The 16,262-nt window shown below is 40.8% G+C and overlaps 2 protein-coding genes across 5 annotated transcripts in view; one reads left to right on the top strand and one right to left on the bottom strand.

Annotated features, from left to right (window-relative positions):
• NUGGC (nuclear GTPase, germinal center associated) overlaps positions 1-6,428 on the bottom strand; it is a 54,190-nt gene extending 47,762 nt beyond the window's left edge. For 2 of the 4 annotated variants that reach the window (XM_077868721.1, XM_077868725.1), the window contains exons 1-2: positions 6,190-6,428; positions 328-3,695 (exon numbers count right to left, since the gene is read on the bottom strand). Coding sequence is in view for 1 of the 4 variants with exons in the window: in XM_077868724.1 (XP_077724850.1) it covers positions 6,190-6,217 (28 nt within the window). In the remaining 3 variants the exon portion in view is untranslated. The remainder of the gene's footprint in view (positions 1-327; positions 3,696-6,189) is intronic. The other 2 variants (XM_077868722.1, XM_077868724.1) reach the window with 1 other exon arrangement.
• ELP3 (elongator acetyltransferase complex subunit 3) overlaps positions 6,414-16,262 on the top strand; it is a 91,962-nt gene continuing 82,113 nt past the window's right edge. Inside the window, exons 1-3 of the mRNA XM_077868727.1 lie at positions 6,414-6,558; positions 10,129-10,228; positions 12,918-13,056. Of these exons, the coding sequence (XP_077724853.1) occupies positions 6,540-6,558; positions 10,129-10,228; positions 12,918-13,056 (258 nt within the window). The 5' untranslated portion in view covers positions 6,414-6,539. The remainder of the gene's footprint in view (positions 6,559-10,128; positions 10,229-12,917; positions 13,057-16,262) is intronic.

The following is a 16,262-nucleotide window of genomic DNA, read 5'->3' as shown; positions in this document are numbered from 1 at the left end:
GACGATTAAATGTAATATGGTGTCCTAGATGGGATCCTAGAACCCAAAAAGGACAGTAGGAAAGAAGTAAGAAAATCTTAAAAAAAAAAAAAAAGGGAACTAAGAAAATCTGAATAATGTATAGCCCTTAGTTATTGCTATGAATATTGGTTCATTAATCAGGACAAATATACCATTCTGATGTAAGATTAGAGAGGAACTTGAGTGAGGCTTCTATGGGGACTCAGTACTATCTTCTCAATGTTTCTGTAAATCTGAAATCTATTTCTTAAAATCAACCAGATATTACAGCATAAATTACATAAGAGATACAACTATACAACTTACCAGATGTCACTTTTTCTGCTTCGGCTCTAGAGTCCACAGAGAAGATGGTTGCAGTTTCTTTGCCTTGGTATAGATACGTGGAACCAGCTGGGGTATATAGCCCTGTGTGGCCCCAATCACAAACCACATTCACACAAGCAGAAGTGAAACTCACTTGCCATCCGAGGGCTATTTATGATGTTTTGTTCCTTCAGAAATTGATTCATGCTATTTCCCCCTCTCATTTAGACTTAAATTGCATGTGAATTGGGGATCTCACATCCTTCTCTGCCTTATTCTTATAAGCAGGTAGGTATTATTATTTTATTTTTCTTTCCAAATAAATTGCAGCATCCACCCTGCAGCATCCTTTCTTTGAAGGGGAAATTTATTTTGATGGATCTAACTTGTTGAGCAGATAGGGAAAATGCCCTAGTTCCAAGAGAGATAACGCACAGGTTTCTCTACCCCCCAATACAAGACCACTTCATGAGATAGATGACATGAGATGGTAAAGATAAACTGACACTTGGTAGCAAAATCTTGAAGCTCACAAAAACCAAATCACATTGGATTGTTTGTAGAAAGTTCACAAAAACCAAATCACATTGGATTGTTTGTAGAATCATACCGTTTTAAAGAACTTTTTCTGGAACTTAAATTTTACATCCATATTTAAAAAAAGAAAAGAAAAGAAAAACAGGGGTAACTGGATGGCTCAGTTGGTTAGGCATCCGACTTTGATTTCGGCTTAGGTCATGATCTCAGAGTCATGAGATCGAGCCCTGCATCAGGCTCCTTGCTCAGCAGGAGTCTGCTAAGATTCTCTCCTTTCCTCTCCCTCTGCCGTTCCCCCTATACACTCTCTCTCTCTTTCTGTCTCTGTAAAAACAAACAAATAAATCTTTTAAAAAACCCAGAAACACAAATATTTTTTAAATGCTGTCCGATGGAGAAGAAAGTAGAACCTATTCTATTTTGCTGTTTGGCAATCCAAACAATCACATCAAGTACAGGGAAAAAGCAATTTTTTTTAACCTTTAGCTTCAGGTTGTGTTTGACCTTCAAAGGCAGACTCCATCATTACTAGGATAGCTCTCAGAAACTGTGGGTATGTTTTAATCCAAAGTGGGGATTCAGAAAGCAAAGAGGTTAAAAAGAATTAGAGATAAATATTTAAACTGTAATCTTAAAAATTGCTTTGAACTTTTAGCAAGATGGTATGCCTCCTCCATAAGAAAACTATAGAAACACCAGTATAAAGTTCAAAGCAAAGAAAATCAACTTGAATACCATCATTAGTCTTGGATCTCATGTTTCTGGGCAAAATCACCTTATTGTGTTCATGTGACACATGCTTAGCTCTCCCCCTACTGGCTGTTTCTTTGCTTTAATAGTTAACTGTATTTTAAATCAGAGGTACTACTAAAGTACCTAATAACTAAAATTAATTTTGATCACTTTTAAAGCTGCTTGGGTTCTTTATGGTGGTCCTTCATACCTATTATTGGATACTGAATGCTGGGTCTGTTAAAAGTTTGGGAAATCTACCAGGTTGCATTGTCTTCTTTTTTTTTTTTAAGATTTTAAAAAATTTATTCATTTTAGAGAAGGGGAACACAGTAGGAGGAGAGGCAGAGGGAGAGAAGGAGAAGCAGACTTCTCATGAGCAGGGAGCCTTATGTGAGGCTGGATCCCAGGACCCTGGGATCATGACCGTAGCTGAAGGCAGATGCTTAACCAACTGAGCCACCCACGTGCCCCTACCAGGCTGCATTTTCATTGAATTCACTGGAAACACTGAAGCAATTGAAAGAAAACTTCCACAGAGCCCCACCATCACACTTGTGTACTCTGCACTTGTGTACTCTGCTTTCCAGCCTGTTGATAGAGGAACTATCCATATACCCATCAAAAGCAAATCCCTTCCCCTGTGCACCTTATTTCATCCCCTCTCTCCAACTGCAGGACTAGGAAGATTATCTTCTTATAAGTCATCAAATTTTCACTCTCCATTGGATTATTCCCATTGACATAAAAACTGGCTGTTATTTATTACTGTCTCATTTTAAAGATTTTATTTACTTATTTGTGAGAGATTTTATTTATTTGAGAGAGAGAATGAGTAGGGGGAGGGGGAAAGGGAGAAGGACCAACAGACTCTCTGCTGAGCAGGGAGCCGGACATGGGGCTAGATTCCAGGATCCTGAGATCATGACCTGAGCTGAAGTTAGATGCTTAACTGACTGAGCCACCTAGGTGCCCCTTTATTATTTTAATAACCACTTTCTTTGACATCATTTTCCCTGCCAGCTACCACCCCATTTCTCTGTACCTCTTGAGGGTAAAATCTCAAGAGTTGTCTAAACTCACTGTCTCAAATTCCTCTCCTGTCAATCTATCATAAACCTTCTCTAGTCAAGCCTTCACATCTACAGTTTCATAAAACTGTTGTTGTCAAAGTCCCCAATGATCTTAGTCAATTTTCTTTTTTTTCTTTTTGTATATTGGAGTTCGATTTGCCAACATATAGTATAACACCCAGTGCTCATCCTGCCAAGTGCCCCCCGCAGTGCCCGTCACCCAGTCACCCCATCCCCCTGCCCACTCCCCTTCCACCACCCCTTGTTTGTTTCCCAGAGTTAGGAGTCTCTCATGTTCCGTCACCCTCACTGATATTTCCCACTTATTTTCTCTCCTTTACCCTTTATTCCCTTTCACTACTTTTTATATTCCTCGCATGAATGAGACCATATAATGTTTGTCCTTCTCCGATTGACTTACTTCACTCAGTATAATACCCTCCAGTTCCATCCATGTTGAAGCAAATGGTGGGTATTTGTCATTTCTAATGGCTGAGTAATATTCCATTGTATACATAAACCACATCTTCTTTATCCATTCATCTTTCGATGGACACCGAGGCTCCTTCCACAGTTTGGCTATTGTGGACATTGCTGCTATAAACATCGGGGTGCAGGTGTCCCGGTGTTTCACTGCATCTGAATCGTTGGCGTAAATCCCCAACAGTGCAATTGCTGGGTCATAGGGCAGGTATATTTTTAACTCTTTGAGGAACCTCCACACAGTTTTCCAGAGTGGCTGCACCAGTTCACATTCCCACCAACAGTGCAAGAGGCTTCCCCTTCCTCCATATCCTCTCCAACATTTGTTGTTTCCTGTCTTGTTAATTTTTACCATTCTCACTTTTCAACCCTCATCTGCCTTGACCCTTCAACAGCAGTATTTGATCCAGTGGATCACTCCCTCCTCCTTAACGTACTTTTGCTTCTTTCCCAGGTAACCACAACTCTCTTAGTTTTCTTCGCACCTCTTGGGGGGCACCTCCTCAGCTTCCTTTGCTGGTTATTCCTCTTCTCCTCAACCTGCTAAAAATAGAACACACCCAAAGCTTGGTCTTTTAGTCTCTTCTTTCTTTTTCCACACTTATCCTGTTTCATAGCTTTAAATTTCACCTATGCACCTGTAACTCTCATTTGGTATCTCTAGCCTGAACCTTTTTCATGGCTTACTGCTCACTAGGCATCCCAAACGTGGCATGTCTGGATTGACCTCCTCCCCCACCTCCCTCTGCAAAACCCCACTCTGCCTACAAGCTTCTCCATCTCAGCTAATGGCAACTACATGGTTCCAGTCCCTATGTCCAAAAGCTTCAGTGTCACCTTTGATGTTGATGACTTTCTTTTACTCATATCCCACATCTGGTCTGTCGAGAAAGCTTGTTGAAATCTTCAATGTATTTTCAGAATCTGAGCACTTCTCATCACCTCCACAGCTTATTATCTTGATTCAAGTTATAATCATTTCTGGGCTCGTTCAGGAGTTCTCAAACTCTGCTGTGCAGTGGAATCCCCAAAGATCTTTAAAACATGACTGGCTCCCACCCCTTGATATTTTTATTTAATTGGTATGGGATGTGATCTGCGCTCTGGGATTTTTCACTACTCTCTAGGTGATTCTAATGTGTAGCCAAGTTTGGGAATTTCAGCATAGATATGATAATAACCTAACTGATCTCTCTGCTTCCTCCCATCGCCACTTCCAAGTCTATTCCTAACACAGCAAATAGAGATAATTTTAAATTATAAATCAGATCATAGCTCTGCTAAAAACTTTCCAATAGCTCCCCATGTCAACAAGAATAAAAGCCAAAGGTTTTACAATGGCCTACGTCTTTTTTTAATTTCTTTTTAAAAATATTTTATTTATTCACGAGAGACACAGAGAGAGAAGCTGAGGGAGAAGCAGGCTCCATGCAGTGAGCCCAATGCAGGACTCGAACTGCTGAGCCAGCCAGCCCTGGCCTGCAAGGTCTTATATAAACTGTTCTGTCCTTCACTCCACCCCGTCATTTCTCTGATCTCTATTACATGTTGCTCACTCAGTGCTCCATTGACAGCAGCTTTCTTACTTTCTTACTTACCAGGTATCCTCTTGCCCAAGGACCTTTACACTACTGGTTCCCTTTACCTGAACTGCTCTTCCCCCTGATATCTGTATATAAAATATTAGCTCAAATATCACATTCTTGGGGCACCTGGGTGGATACAGTGGTTGAGAGTCTGCCTTTGGCTCAGGTTGTGATCCTGGGGTCCTGGGATCAAGTCCTGCATCCGGCTCCCTGCAGGGAGTCTGCTTCTCCCTCTGCCTGTGTCTCTGCCTCTCTCTGTGTGTCTCTTATGAATGGATAAATAGAATCTTTTTAAAAATCACTTTCTGAATAAGGTCCACCTTAACCTCTTTTTAAGTTACCACTGTACTATTATTCACTTATTCTCTTGTGTGAGGCAAAAGAGTGGTAAGGCGCATGACAGAGACTTCGGATAAGGAAGAGTGGGAAAAGAGCAGATGTGGAGTAAAAATAGAATTCTGATCTGGACACGTTGTTTGAGATGCCCAGATCTAGACACCCAGATCTAATCAGATGTCAAATGGGGAAGAAGTTGGGGCTGGACTACAAAAAAATGGGACCAGATAGGTGGTGTTTAAAGCTTTGGTACTCTGGGGATCACTCAGGGAGAGACGAGGCTGAGAAACGAACCCCTACGGTACACCAGTATTTGGAGGTGAGGTAGAGAAAAAATAGAAGAAAACCCAAGAATGGGGGGGGGGGGGGCGGGGGCCCTATCATGAAAGACTTTCAAGGAAGCTAACATGTCCATTGGTACCAGGATGACAGTAAGGACTGACAAATACGCCTGGATTTGGTCTGATGTAAAGTTGCAAAATTTGACCAGGATAGTTTTGGTGTCATGGTGGGGTCAAAGACTTGAAGTCAAAGCCTTGATTCTAGCGGGAAGAAAATGACTGGATATGGCACCTATTCCTGTCTTTTTTTTTTTTTTTAATGATTAGTTTATTCATTTATTCATGACAGACAGAGAGAGAGAGAGAGAGAGAGAGAGAGAGAGGCAGAGACATAAGCAGAGGGAGAAGCAGGCTCCATGCTGTGTTCCTGTCTTTATGTTAACGAGAGTTTTAAATTTCTGGCCCGGGAGCAAAGATCATGGATGGATTTCAGGAAAAACGTTTCTCCCAAGTCCTGCCTCCAAACTCTGCAAGATTTCACGTGTGTGCTAGTTTTTCTGGAGGGCTCTCCATAGCGTCCACGATATTCGTGCCATTTATCTGAGACCAGGGTGATGAACTGGAGTCCAACAAAGCCTGCAACTCAGGCTGTTACTCGATTCCTGCACGGTCTCTTCCAGGCTCTGAATTTAGTTTCCAACAGACTAGAGGGCTCGTCCTCAGGCCATCTTCCTCTGGGTTTTCGGCCCAGCCTCCTTGGACTCAGCACACCCTGGGCTCCTTATTTAGAGACCATCCACATCCACACTTTTCACTTAGGCTTTCCGGACTAACCTCTATTCACAAGCATTGTCATACGCATCTACCATCCGGGTCGAGCTTCCCGACGCCCAAGTTGTCCTTTGCGTGGGTTCAGAGGGTCTCATCCTGCAGCCCTTAAACCCCAGGCGGGAACCTCCCGGGCTGCACGCTTTCCCCGCCTCCTGCAGCTCCGCCAGCGGCCACCGGGCGGGGGGCGGGGCGGGCCTCCGCGCCCGCCGTTTTGGGGGAACAGCTTTACGACACCTTGACCGTCATTTTACGACAGGCCGGGGTTGCTTTGTGGCTGTCACCTTTCCCCCGAGGTCAGGGTTGGTAGCTACGTCGCGTGTGGTGTGGTGGTTCCTACGACGGCCCGCGGAGAAATGAGGCAGAAGCGGAAAGGTACGGAAGGGAGGGGAGAGGAGGAGGGAGCGCGCGGAGAGGTAGGGAAGGGGCAGACACCTGGGCGGGCAGGTGCCTGACGCAGCTTTTCCCGCGGAAATCCTCCGCCTGAGCCAGTCGCCTTGCCACCTGCCATCGGTGTGTGTGTCGGCTCCAGCCCTTCTGGTTTGACCTGTTGCACTTTTTTTTTTTTTTTTAAGATTTATTTATTTATTCACGAGAGACACAGAGAGAGAGGCAGAGACACAGGCAGGGGGAGAAGCAGGCTCCGTGCAGGGAGCCTGATGTGGGATTCGATCCCGGGAACCTGGGATCACGCCCTGAGCCGGAGGCAGATGCTCCACTGCTGAGCCACCCAGGTGGCCCCTGTTGGGCCTTGTAAACCTGTCCTTACTCTCTTTCTTTTTTGGCAGTCACGTGGTGTCTTTGGCATAGGTGGCAGGAAAAGCTTTATTCCGAGGTATACCGTCCAAGGAGTTAACGTGGTCAGTTGATTTAACGTGCTGTCGGGTCTCTTAATGTGCTAAATTTTGTTTTAGGGTAATTTCACTTGTTTTGTTTGTTTGTTTGTTTGAGTTTTGGTTTTTTTTTTTAAAGATCTGGGTTCAAAAAGGAAAAAACTCTTGAGTCCTTGGTTCTCTGTGGGACAGTTGTGTGGTTTTTCTCGTTTGTATTACCTCCTGACTTAGGATGGAGCGATTCCATCTTCCCGTTTTCAGCAGGATGGAGTCAGGTTTCAACTTATCTTCTCGCCAAAAAAAAAAAAAGTTATCTTCTCGCAAGTTCTGAACTTATCTCTGTATATTCGATGTGAGCCGTCGGTCTAATAATGATTGATGGCCATGATAAGCATAGCTACTATTTGTTGATCCTTTGCTAATAATTTTTTTTTTAAGATTTTATTTATTCATGAGACACACACAGAGAGAGAAGCAGAGACAAAGGCAGAGGGAGAAGTAGGCTCCATGCAGGGAGCCTGTGTGGGACTCGATCCTGGGACTCCAGGATCACGCCCAGGGCCCAAGGCAGGCACTAAACCACTGAGCCCCCCCAGGGATCCCCTTGCTAATAATTTTGAAGCCAGTATCATTTTCACTTTACAGATGAAGAAGCTGAGGTTCAAAGAGCTGTAAGTAACTTTGTCAGCCCAAAATTGTCCATAGGAAGGGGAAATATGGTCAGGCTGTCTGTGTGTACCCAAAAAAATACAATTAAAAAAAAAGTCTGCCTTTCATCACTATACCTCTGGGCATCAAGTGCTATTTCTTGGAACCACGGCTCCTGACGTACAAGTTACCTGCAGTTGTGTTGTGGCATCAAACCGCATGCCCCCCAGGTAGTCATCTCCTCCCTCTGCCTTGCTCTTCCTCGGACTGTCAGGCCAGATAGCTTTATGCTCTTCCCTTCACCTGTCAACAGCCCTGCCTCTTCAGATAATTTATTACCTATCATTTTGGCCACTATCCTCCTGATCCACCTTCATCAATAACTAATATTTGAAAGCACTTTGGCTTTCCTGTATGTTATTTCTGTTGATTCTTACAGTACTCTTGTCAAATGTGTATGTTTCATCCCAATTTGGCAGGCAAATGGGAAATGGGAATACAGAAGTAATTGATCTTCTCATTGTCACACAGCCAGTAGGGGTTGGGAACTAGGGGTGAGAGCCTTTTGTCCAAATGTTTCACTTGAAATCTCATGGGGTATTTATTTATTTATTTATTTATTTATTTTACATTGCTGCCTTTCAAGAGTTGTTTAATGTCAAATTATTTGTATTCTTTTCACCTTCTGAGTCATTTTTGTATCATTTTCTTTATTTTGTGTACTTTTCTTTAAACACTATTTTCATCTTTTTACTCCCAAATTGAGAATATAGTGTTCTCCACTCCATTTAAATGCCTTTGCCTAGTACTTAGTGTACCCTGTAATCTGTTCTTTATCGAACCTTGTCAGAAAAGAAAGCCTATATAGCCTATATTTTCTTGTTAGGCAACACTCTTTCAGAAAGATAAGTAATTCCTATACCTACCGTTGTTCCTTCTGGATTGCCCTCTGTTTTGCTTGTCCACTGTTCACTTTCTTTAAAGACCCCCATGCCATTTCCCTCATGAAGCCTTTTCTTACTAATTTGCATCTCTAATTAGTTTTTGATTTACTCAAGAGCTATACAAGTGGTTTTCAAATCTTTATTTTTATTACCTGAATCCTCTTTTCCTCTCCAAATTATTACATAGAGTTTCAATATATTAAATATGCAAAAGCCAAGCTGCTTTGGTTTAATGAAAAAAGAGACCCTCCCTTTCCTTCCTCTCCTCCCTCTCTCCCTTCTTCTAGCACCACCACCACCAACCGTACTTCTGTTACATGGTCCTTCAAGTGCCTTTTTGGAACTCTAGAGTACTGAATTACATGGTTTGGAAAGCTTTTAGCCTTTGATTATAATAGACCTTTTTCTCCCGTTAATTTTTAACATCTGTAAAAGGGGCTAACAATAACTACTTTATAGTGTTGTGAGGTTTCAAATGAGATAAAGTAAATGAAAGGGTCTCATAACTGCCAGGCTTTCTCACCTAGACTTCTCTATGATGATTCCATCATCTTTGCATGCTAGCTTTCTCTACAGGCTGGAAGTATACTTGCTGGCAATTCCCAAGCCACAGTCTCATGGCTTTTATCACTGGTGAGATACTGGCATTTTTTCCCTTGAGGAAAGAGCTCAGATTGGCCTGAGTTGGGTAGGTGCCCATCCTTGAACCAATCTACTGTAATTGGGATGGGGTCATGTAAGAACATGTCAGCTTCTGCTTGTCAAGTCAGCCTCAGTTGCCAGAAAGTTGTGATGGTGGACAGTCTATATCTTTGTGATGCATTAAGATCTTTAGACAACCGGGATCCCTGGGTGGCGCAGCGGTTTGGCGCTTGCCTTTGGCTCGGGGCGCGATCCTGGAGACCCGGGATCAAGTCCCACGTCGGGCTCCTGGTGCATGGAGCCTGCTTCTCTCTCTGCCTGTGTCTCTGCCTCTCTCTCTCTCTCTGACTATCATAAAAAAAAAAAAAAAAAAAAAAACTTTAAAAAAAAAAAAGATCTTTAGACAACCAACATTGCTTGTATTACAAAGTAGTATTGTGTTGCTTTGTAGTATTACTTCTGTGGATACCTGGATTTGAGTTTCAACTTTACCACTTTATGGCATTTTTATGGGACAAGCAAATATTTCTGCTCTATCCACTGCATTCTGAGAGTAATTATAATTCTGGAAATAAAGGGAAGCTATTTTAACCAATTTGGTGCTTTCTGGTACAATTAGATTCTTTCTGTATTCTTTCCTGTATCTATCATTCTTGACAGCATGTTGCTTCTAAAGTGAGTTCTTCTCATGTATAGGTGAGGCTAGGTTTGTTTTAATTAAAGATACAAAAATATAATCAAACTATAAACAGTAGGAGTTTGGTGTCTTGCAAACTTGACCTATTCATCTGGGATGGTTGGGATAATTTTGGAAGAAAAAAATAAAAAACTTCATGGAGTAATGTGACTTTTTACATTGTTAAATATGATCTTTCCAGGAGATCTCAGCCCTGCTGAGCTAATGATGCTGACCATAGGAGATGTTATTAAACAACTAATTGAAGCCCACGAACAGGGGAAGGACATCGATCTGAATAAGTAAGTGGATCTATAAAAAAAAAAGGCGGCAATCCTGTTCTTAGGTGGTAGATCTTTTTAATGAAATTATCAAATACTATGTTTTCTGTCTCACGTTTTGTATTTTAATTGAGAATTTAGCTTTCCGCTCTGCCCTGTCACTCATTTATGGCAAAATTCTCTCATGGCCTAATAGTACTAAGAGCTTCTAATATTAATTTGACATTTACTATGTCCCAGTCACTGTTAGTAGTGCATTGTCTTAGCTCAGTTGGTCATTTCAAAACCTGTGTGAGTTAGGTACTTATATCACCCTCATTTGACAGGTGGGTAATTTAGACAGAGAAAGATTAAGTAATTTGTCCAAGAGTAAGGAACTGGTAGTTGGCAGAACTGGGATTTAGAATTAGATCATCTGTCTCAGAGCCCATGTTATCTCCTGTGCTACATCACTTCACATCTTTGTTCCTCCCTATTGTCTCAGAAGAAGCAGTAGCTCTCTCAGGAAAAACCCTACCATTGGGGTCCTTGATCTAATCCAACCCTTTGCTACTTTACAGCGCCTTTGACTTGTTCATCTGTTTCCTTTCCGCAGTTATGTTCAGCTTTGACTTTGCTAAATCCTCAGTTAGGATTTCATCTCCGCATCTTTTGTTTTCATTTGATAGTCACTATGTAGATCTGTTCTAATGAAATAGTTTTCTCCCCACTCCCAGGTAGGTCATCAGTGATCTAATCACCAGTGTGGGCTTTTTTTAGACTATTTCCTGTTGCTAGAGATACGGCAGTGTTTTATCACTTCCTTGGAATATTGTGCTTAATGAAGTTTTGCTAACGGAATAAATAAGTAACTATCTTGACTGTGGAGTTATGTTTTGCTGATTTTTCTACCCTTTGATGATTTTCTGTCATTGATGGCTATGCCCCTAATTATACAAGTCTTTTATTTATAGTGAACATTTCTACTTCCTGTATATTTTTGTCAGTCTCTTTAATTTATCTCAAGTTTATGCTCCATCTTCCTTAAAACCAGCCTCTACGCAGATGTCCTCTTTGCTTAATTGTGTTAACCTTCACCTAGGCTTGAAACTCTTTTGTCCTCTTCAAATTGTTCTTGTTAGGTCCAATTAGTATTTAAGTTTTACTTACTCTCTTTTCATTATGACTGTCACTTTCATTTCCACAACCAACTCCCAAATCCATCCCTTTGTAAACTTGATTCTAGACTACTGCAGTAGCTTGTGCTTTAGCCTCTTTTTTTATCTCTTACAGGTTAATTGTTCCTCGTCTCATCTTTTATCATGTTATTTCCCTGTACAGGAAAGTTCAGTATGTCCTCAGCACTTAAGAAATTGAATACAGACTCCTCAGCTCATTATGTAAAGCCTCTGGGTCTGGCTTCAGCTTTCGCAACTTTTTAAACTTCTGTACCTTTACGTTGGAAGTCTCCTGCTTTCTGTCAAGTCTACCCCTATATCTTTAAATATGTGCATTCCTGTTTTTGCATCTTCACATAAGCCAGCCTGTTTGCTTTCAGTGGCATCTCCATGTCTGCCTGAAGCCAACTCTTTTCTGTAACTGTTTCCCCAGCACACACTGAGTTCCTCTCTTGAACTCTGGACACATTCATTATTATATGGGTGTTTTATCACATGTGTTTTTATCATTTAACATTTTTTTTTTGTGAATGCCTATCTGAAAACATGCAGACATAGAACATGAAACAACTCTGCCTTATACCTTCTGGCATAAGTACTTGGGTAGTCTCTTTACAAATCAGATACTGGGTTAACATTTTTTGAAAATGATACAAATATCTCACAATATTTTTAGGTGGATTAAAATGAGAAATTAAGGTGACTGTTAGGATTTGCTAAGCAGTCAAGAAATGAGAAACCAATAAAGTTACAGAGAAAAGCAAGGACCTATTTAATTGGGCTGAAGGTTATTTCTGGGGATTAGAGATAGAATTACAATCAGGAAGGGATAAATGGGTCTTCTGAAGTGCTGATCATATTCTATTCCTTGGAGTGTACATGTGTTTCCTTCATAAATGTTAAAGTACATTTACACGTTTTATGTTCTGTTTTTTATGTAGCTACTATTTTATATTAAAACAAGTTTTAAAACACTTCTAAAAAATTTATAATTCATTTACTATTTGGTTCTGCACACCTTTCCTTTAAATTATTTTTTGTTTGTTTGCCTGCTCTAAGACACACAACTAGGCATGATACCTGCTATCCACCCACCCAGGAGACATTTCGCAATGTTAAGAGACATTTTTAGTTAACAATGGGAAGTGGGGTGCTGGTGGGTACCAATGAAGCTGCTAAACATCCTATAGTATAGTAAATAGTCCCTCACAACAGAATTAATCCCAGATGGTATAGTGTTGAGGTTGAGAAAAGGGTAGAACCCTCTGAAGCTACTGTACTATTTTGAATGAGACCTACCTTGTGTCACTGTCCTGGGACCGTTCCCTATAGTCATCTTGTTTTCTTTTCTTGTACTCCAGGGTAAGAAGAAGTCACTGCTGCATTTTCCTGAGTTTCTTCTATTTTTCTGATACTCACAAATGTTAAAGCCACTGTTGTCATCTGGTGAAAGGATAGGGGAGTGACAGAAGTTGATGATGTTTATAAGTCATTCTTTTGATAGTATGCTTGAAATATTATGATCTTGATAATGCTAGGTACTTTATTTTCAGGGTGAAAACCAGGACAGCTGCCAAATATGGCCTCTCAGCACAGCCCCGCCTAGTGGATATCATCGCTGCGGTCCCACCTCAGTATCGAAAGGTCTTAGTCCCCAAGTTAAAGGCAAAACCCATCAGAACTGCCAGTGGGGTGAGTAATTTGATTCATGAAATACTGTGTTTCTGTTCTGCCAGAAATCTTTGCTTGCATGTGTAACACCCAGGTGGTGAGGTGGAAGTAGGGGAGTCAGTTTAATAAAATCCATTATATTATGATATGTGCTGTAGTAGAGACATGTGTAGAATAAGGTCATAGTGAGGAAAAACAATCATTGTACTTGAAGGAGTAGATGATGTTTTGATGTCCTTGAAAGTGTAAGTTGAGGCTTAGTGATTATCACATTGTTGGCCATTTTATGCAAGTGACTTTTACTTTATTTTTAAAAGATTTTGCTTATTGATCTGAGAGAGAGCATACTTGTACATGTATGCATGCGTGCGCATGAGCAGAGGGAGGGATAGAGGGAGAAGGAGAGAGACCGTGCTGAGTACAGAGCCCAGTGCTGGGCCTAATCTCATGACCCCAATTTCATGAGCTGAAATCAAGAGTAGGAAACTCAACTGACTGAGCCAGCCAGGTGCCGCTTGTACTCTTAAAAGGTAATTAATGGTACAAAGTCATTCTGTATATGGTATTTGTGAAGCAGCTTTCCCTAAAAGAGACTAGGGAAAGCCCAAGAGAAAATGTGGCACTTGTTTTACATATAAATGACGCCCATATAAGCAGAGCAGGCTTGAAGAGCAATGGGAGCAAGGGCAGAAGGAACTAAGGCACAGAGGCAGAGATGTTGTAAGAGGCACGATTTGTTCAGGGAACAATGAGTACCTCAGACCGCCTGGAGTTGATAATTCATTTGAGAAAGCAGCAGGACATTAGATTGAAGAGTTAGTTTGGGATCACCTTGCAAAAGATCTTAAATGTCCTGCAAAGGACCTGAGTAATAGGAAACTCTTAAAGATCCTTGAGAAGGAGAGTGATATGAACAAAATGGATTTTTCAGAAAATTAATTTGGATACAAGATGTAGAGTAGCGTGGAACCAAGAAGACCAGTTAGGATACTCTTGGTTTGATCTAAGTGTGAAATGTATTAAGAGCTGGAATTAGGGTAGGGGCTCTAGGATAAGAAGGATGACTGTGAAAGATAGGATTTGAACCCTCATAAAACTTGGTACCTATAATTGAATTGTGTATTTCTTATATGATCATAGAAATTCAATCTGTTATTTGGATGGGAGTATTATACTTGTGGTAATTACAGTTTATGTTGACTTGTTTGGTGGCTTTTATCTCCTGGATCATACTGGATTTGTGGCTAATTAAACCCTAAAACTTTTTTATACAATTCATTTTTATCACCAATCATGGTCTCTTCTTTGTACTTACGTGTTTTTTGTTTTATTTATTTGTACCTCGTATAAAAGATTCTTTAAGAGAAACTAATACAGTTGAACAACATGGGTTTGAACTTCATGGGTCCACTTACCGGCAGATTTTTTTCCCAATAAATACAGCATTATAGATTTATTTTATGATTTTCAGCTTACTTTATTGTAAGAATACAGTTTATAATATCTATAAATTACAAAATATGTATTAATTGATGGTTTCTGTTACCAGTAAGGCTTCTCAACAGTAGGCTGTGAAAGTAATTAGGTTTCTGGGGAGTCAAAAGTTATATTCAGATTTTCAACTGAGTTGAGGGGTTGTCACCACTAACCTCTGCTTTGTTCAAGTGCCAACTATAGTTTCAAACCCTTCACTTCCCATTTTTCCCCTCAGAGTAACCACTTTTAACTCTTAGCTGATTTCTTGGCGTTTCCTTCCATTATCCCGAAATAACACGCTCTGTAGATACAGTCTTGAATTTTTAGTTTTCAGCATTATGTATGAGCTTGCCACTATGGAAGACAAAGATTTATCAACCTTTCAATCTGAATAATAAACCAGGCTTCCATGACACCATTCTCTCTCCTTCTCCTACCTCTGATTCTTTCTTCTCTTTCTTTGAGATCTGTTCCTATTTTGCTTTCCTCTAAAAAGTGATTTTTTTTGTGGTCCTGGGTCCGCTGTTTTTAGTACCATACATGCCTTCTTTGGTGATTTCATCCATTGACATTTCTAAATATTGTTATATGCTGACTTCCAGCTCTGACCACTCCCCAAACATCAGGCTTTGGTCAAAGTACCTGATAAACATCTCTCCTTTGACTGCCTATATACCCTCATGTATAACATAACCAAAACTAACCTCAAACTTGCTCATTTATTTTTCTTGTCCGTCTTAGTTCATGGTACCTCTGTACACTCAGTTTCTAAAAGATGTGAAATGCATTGTCCATTCCTACCACACATTCCTAGGAATGTTTTGGCCTTCATTATTTCATGTTCAGACTATTTCAGTTATTTCCTAACTAGTCTACGTTTCATACCTGCACCAAATCCATCTTTGACAATATCACCAGAGTGAACTATTAAAAATATCAGAAGTACAGGGAGAGGTTGGATGATGGCAGAGAAAGAGAACCCTAGGCTCACCTCATCCCATGAATACAACTAGATAACTATCACATCATCCTAAATACCCCAGTAATTGACCGGAAGAATTACAGAACAAACTATACAACTAAAGGTAGAGAGTGGGCCACATAGGAAGTGCAGAGATGGGTTTTGAGAGAGAAAGAGATCATGGCCACTGTGGTGGGGAGAAAGCCCCAGTCACAGAGAAGGGTGAGAGACAGACTAACACTGTCATACCAGGGAGCCCACAGAGAGCCTTTACAGATAACTAGCATGAAAGATAGAGTGGCTAGAACGCAACAGCAGAACTGACACAGCACACACCAAGAGACTCCCCAAAGCACCAGGCCCTGGGGAGCAGGGAGCGATGTATGGGAGGGCAGTACAGGACTTCTTCTTCATAAGGCCATTAACCCTCAAGAACAGAAGACATAGCTGACTTTCCTCACATAGAGAAACAGGCACAGAGACACAGAGACTTAGACAAAATGAGAAGACAGAGAAATTTATTATCAAAAAAAAAGAAAAGAAAAGGACAAGGCCATGGCCAGAGATCTAAGCAAAGCAGGTATAAGTAACACACTTGATGGAGTACTTAAAGCAATAATCATAAGGATGCTCACAGAACTTGAGAAAAGAGTAGAAGACTTGAATAAGGCACTTAACATAGAAATAAGGAATAACATAGCAGAGATAAAGGGTTCAATAAATGAAATGAGAAACACACTGGATGGAATGAACAGTAGGATGGAATGAACAGTAGGATGGATAAAACAGA

Source organism: Canis aureus, chromosome 24 (assembly GCF_053574225.1).
Source record: "Canis aureus isolate CA01 chromosome 24, VMU_Caureus_v.1.0, whole genome shotgun sequence".
NCBI lineage: Eukaryota > Metazoa > Chordata > Mammalia > Carnivora > Canidae > Canis > Canis aureus.
Note: the sequence above shows the minus strand (reverse complement) of the source record. Positions and strands in the feature narration are given on the sequence as shown.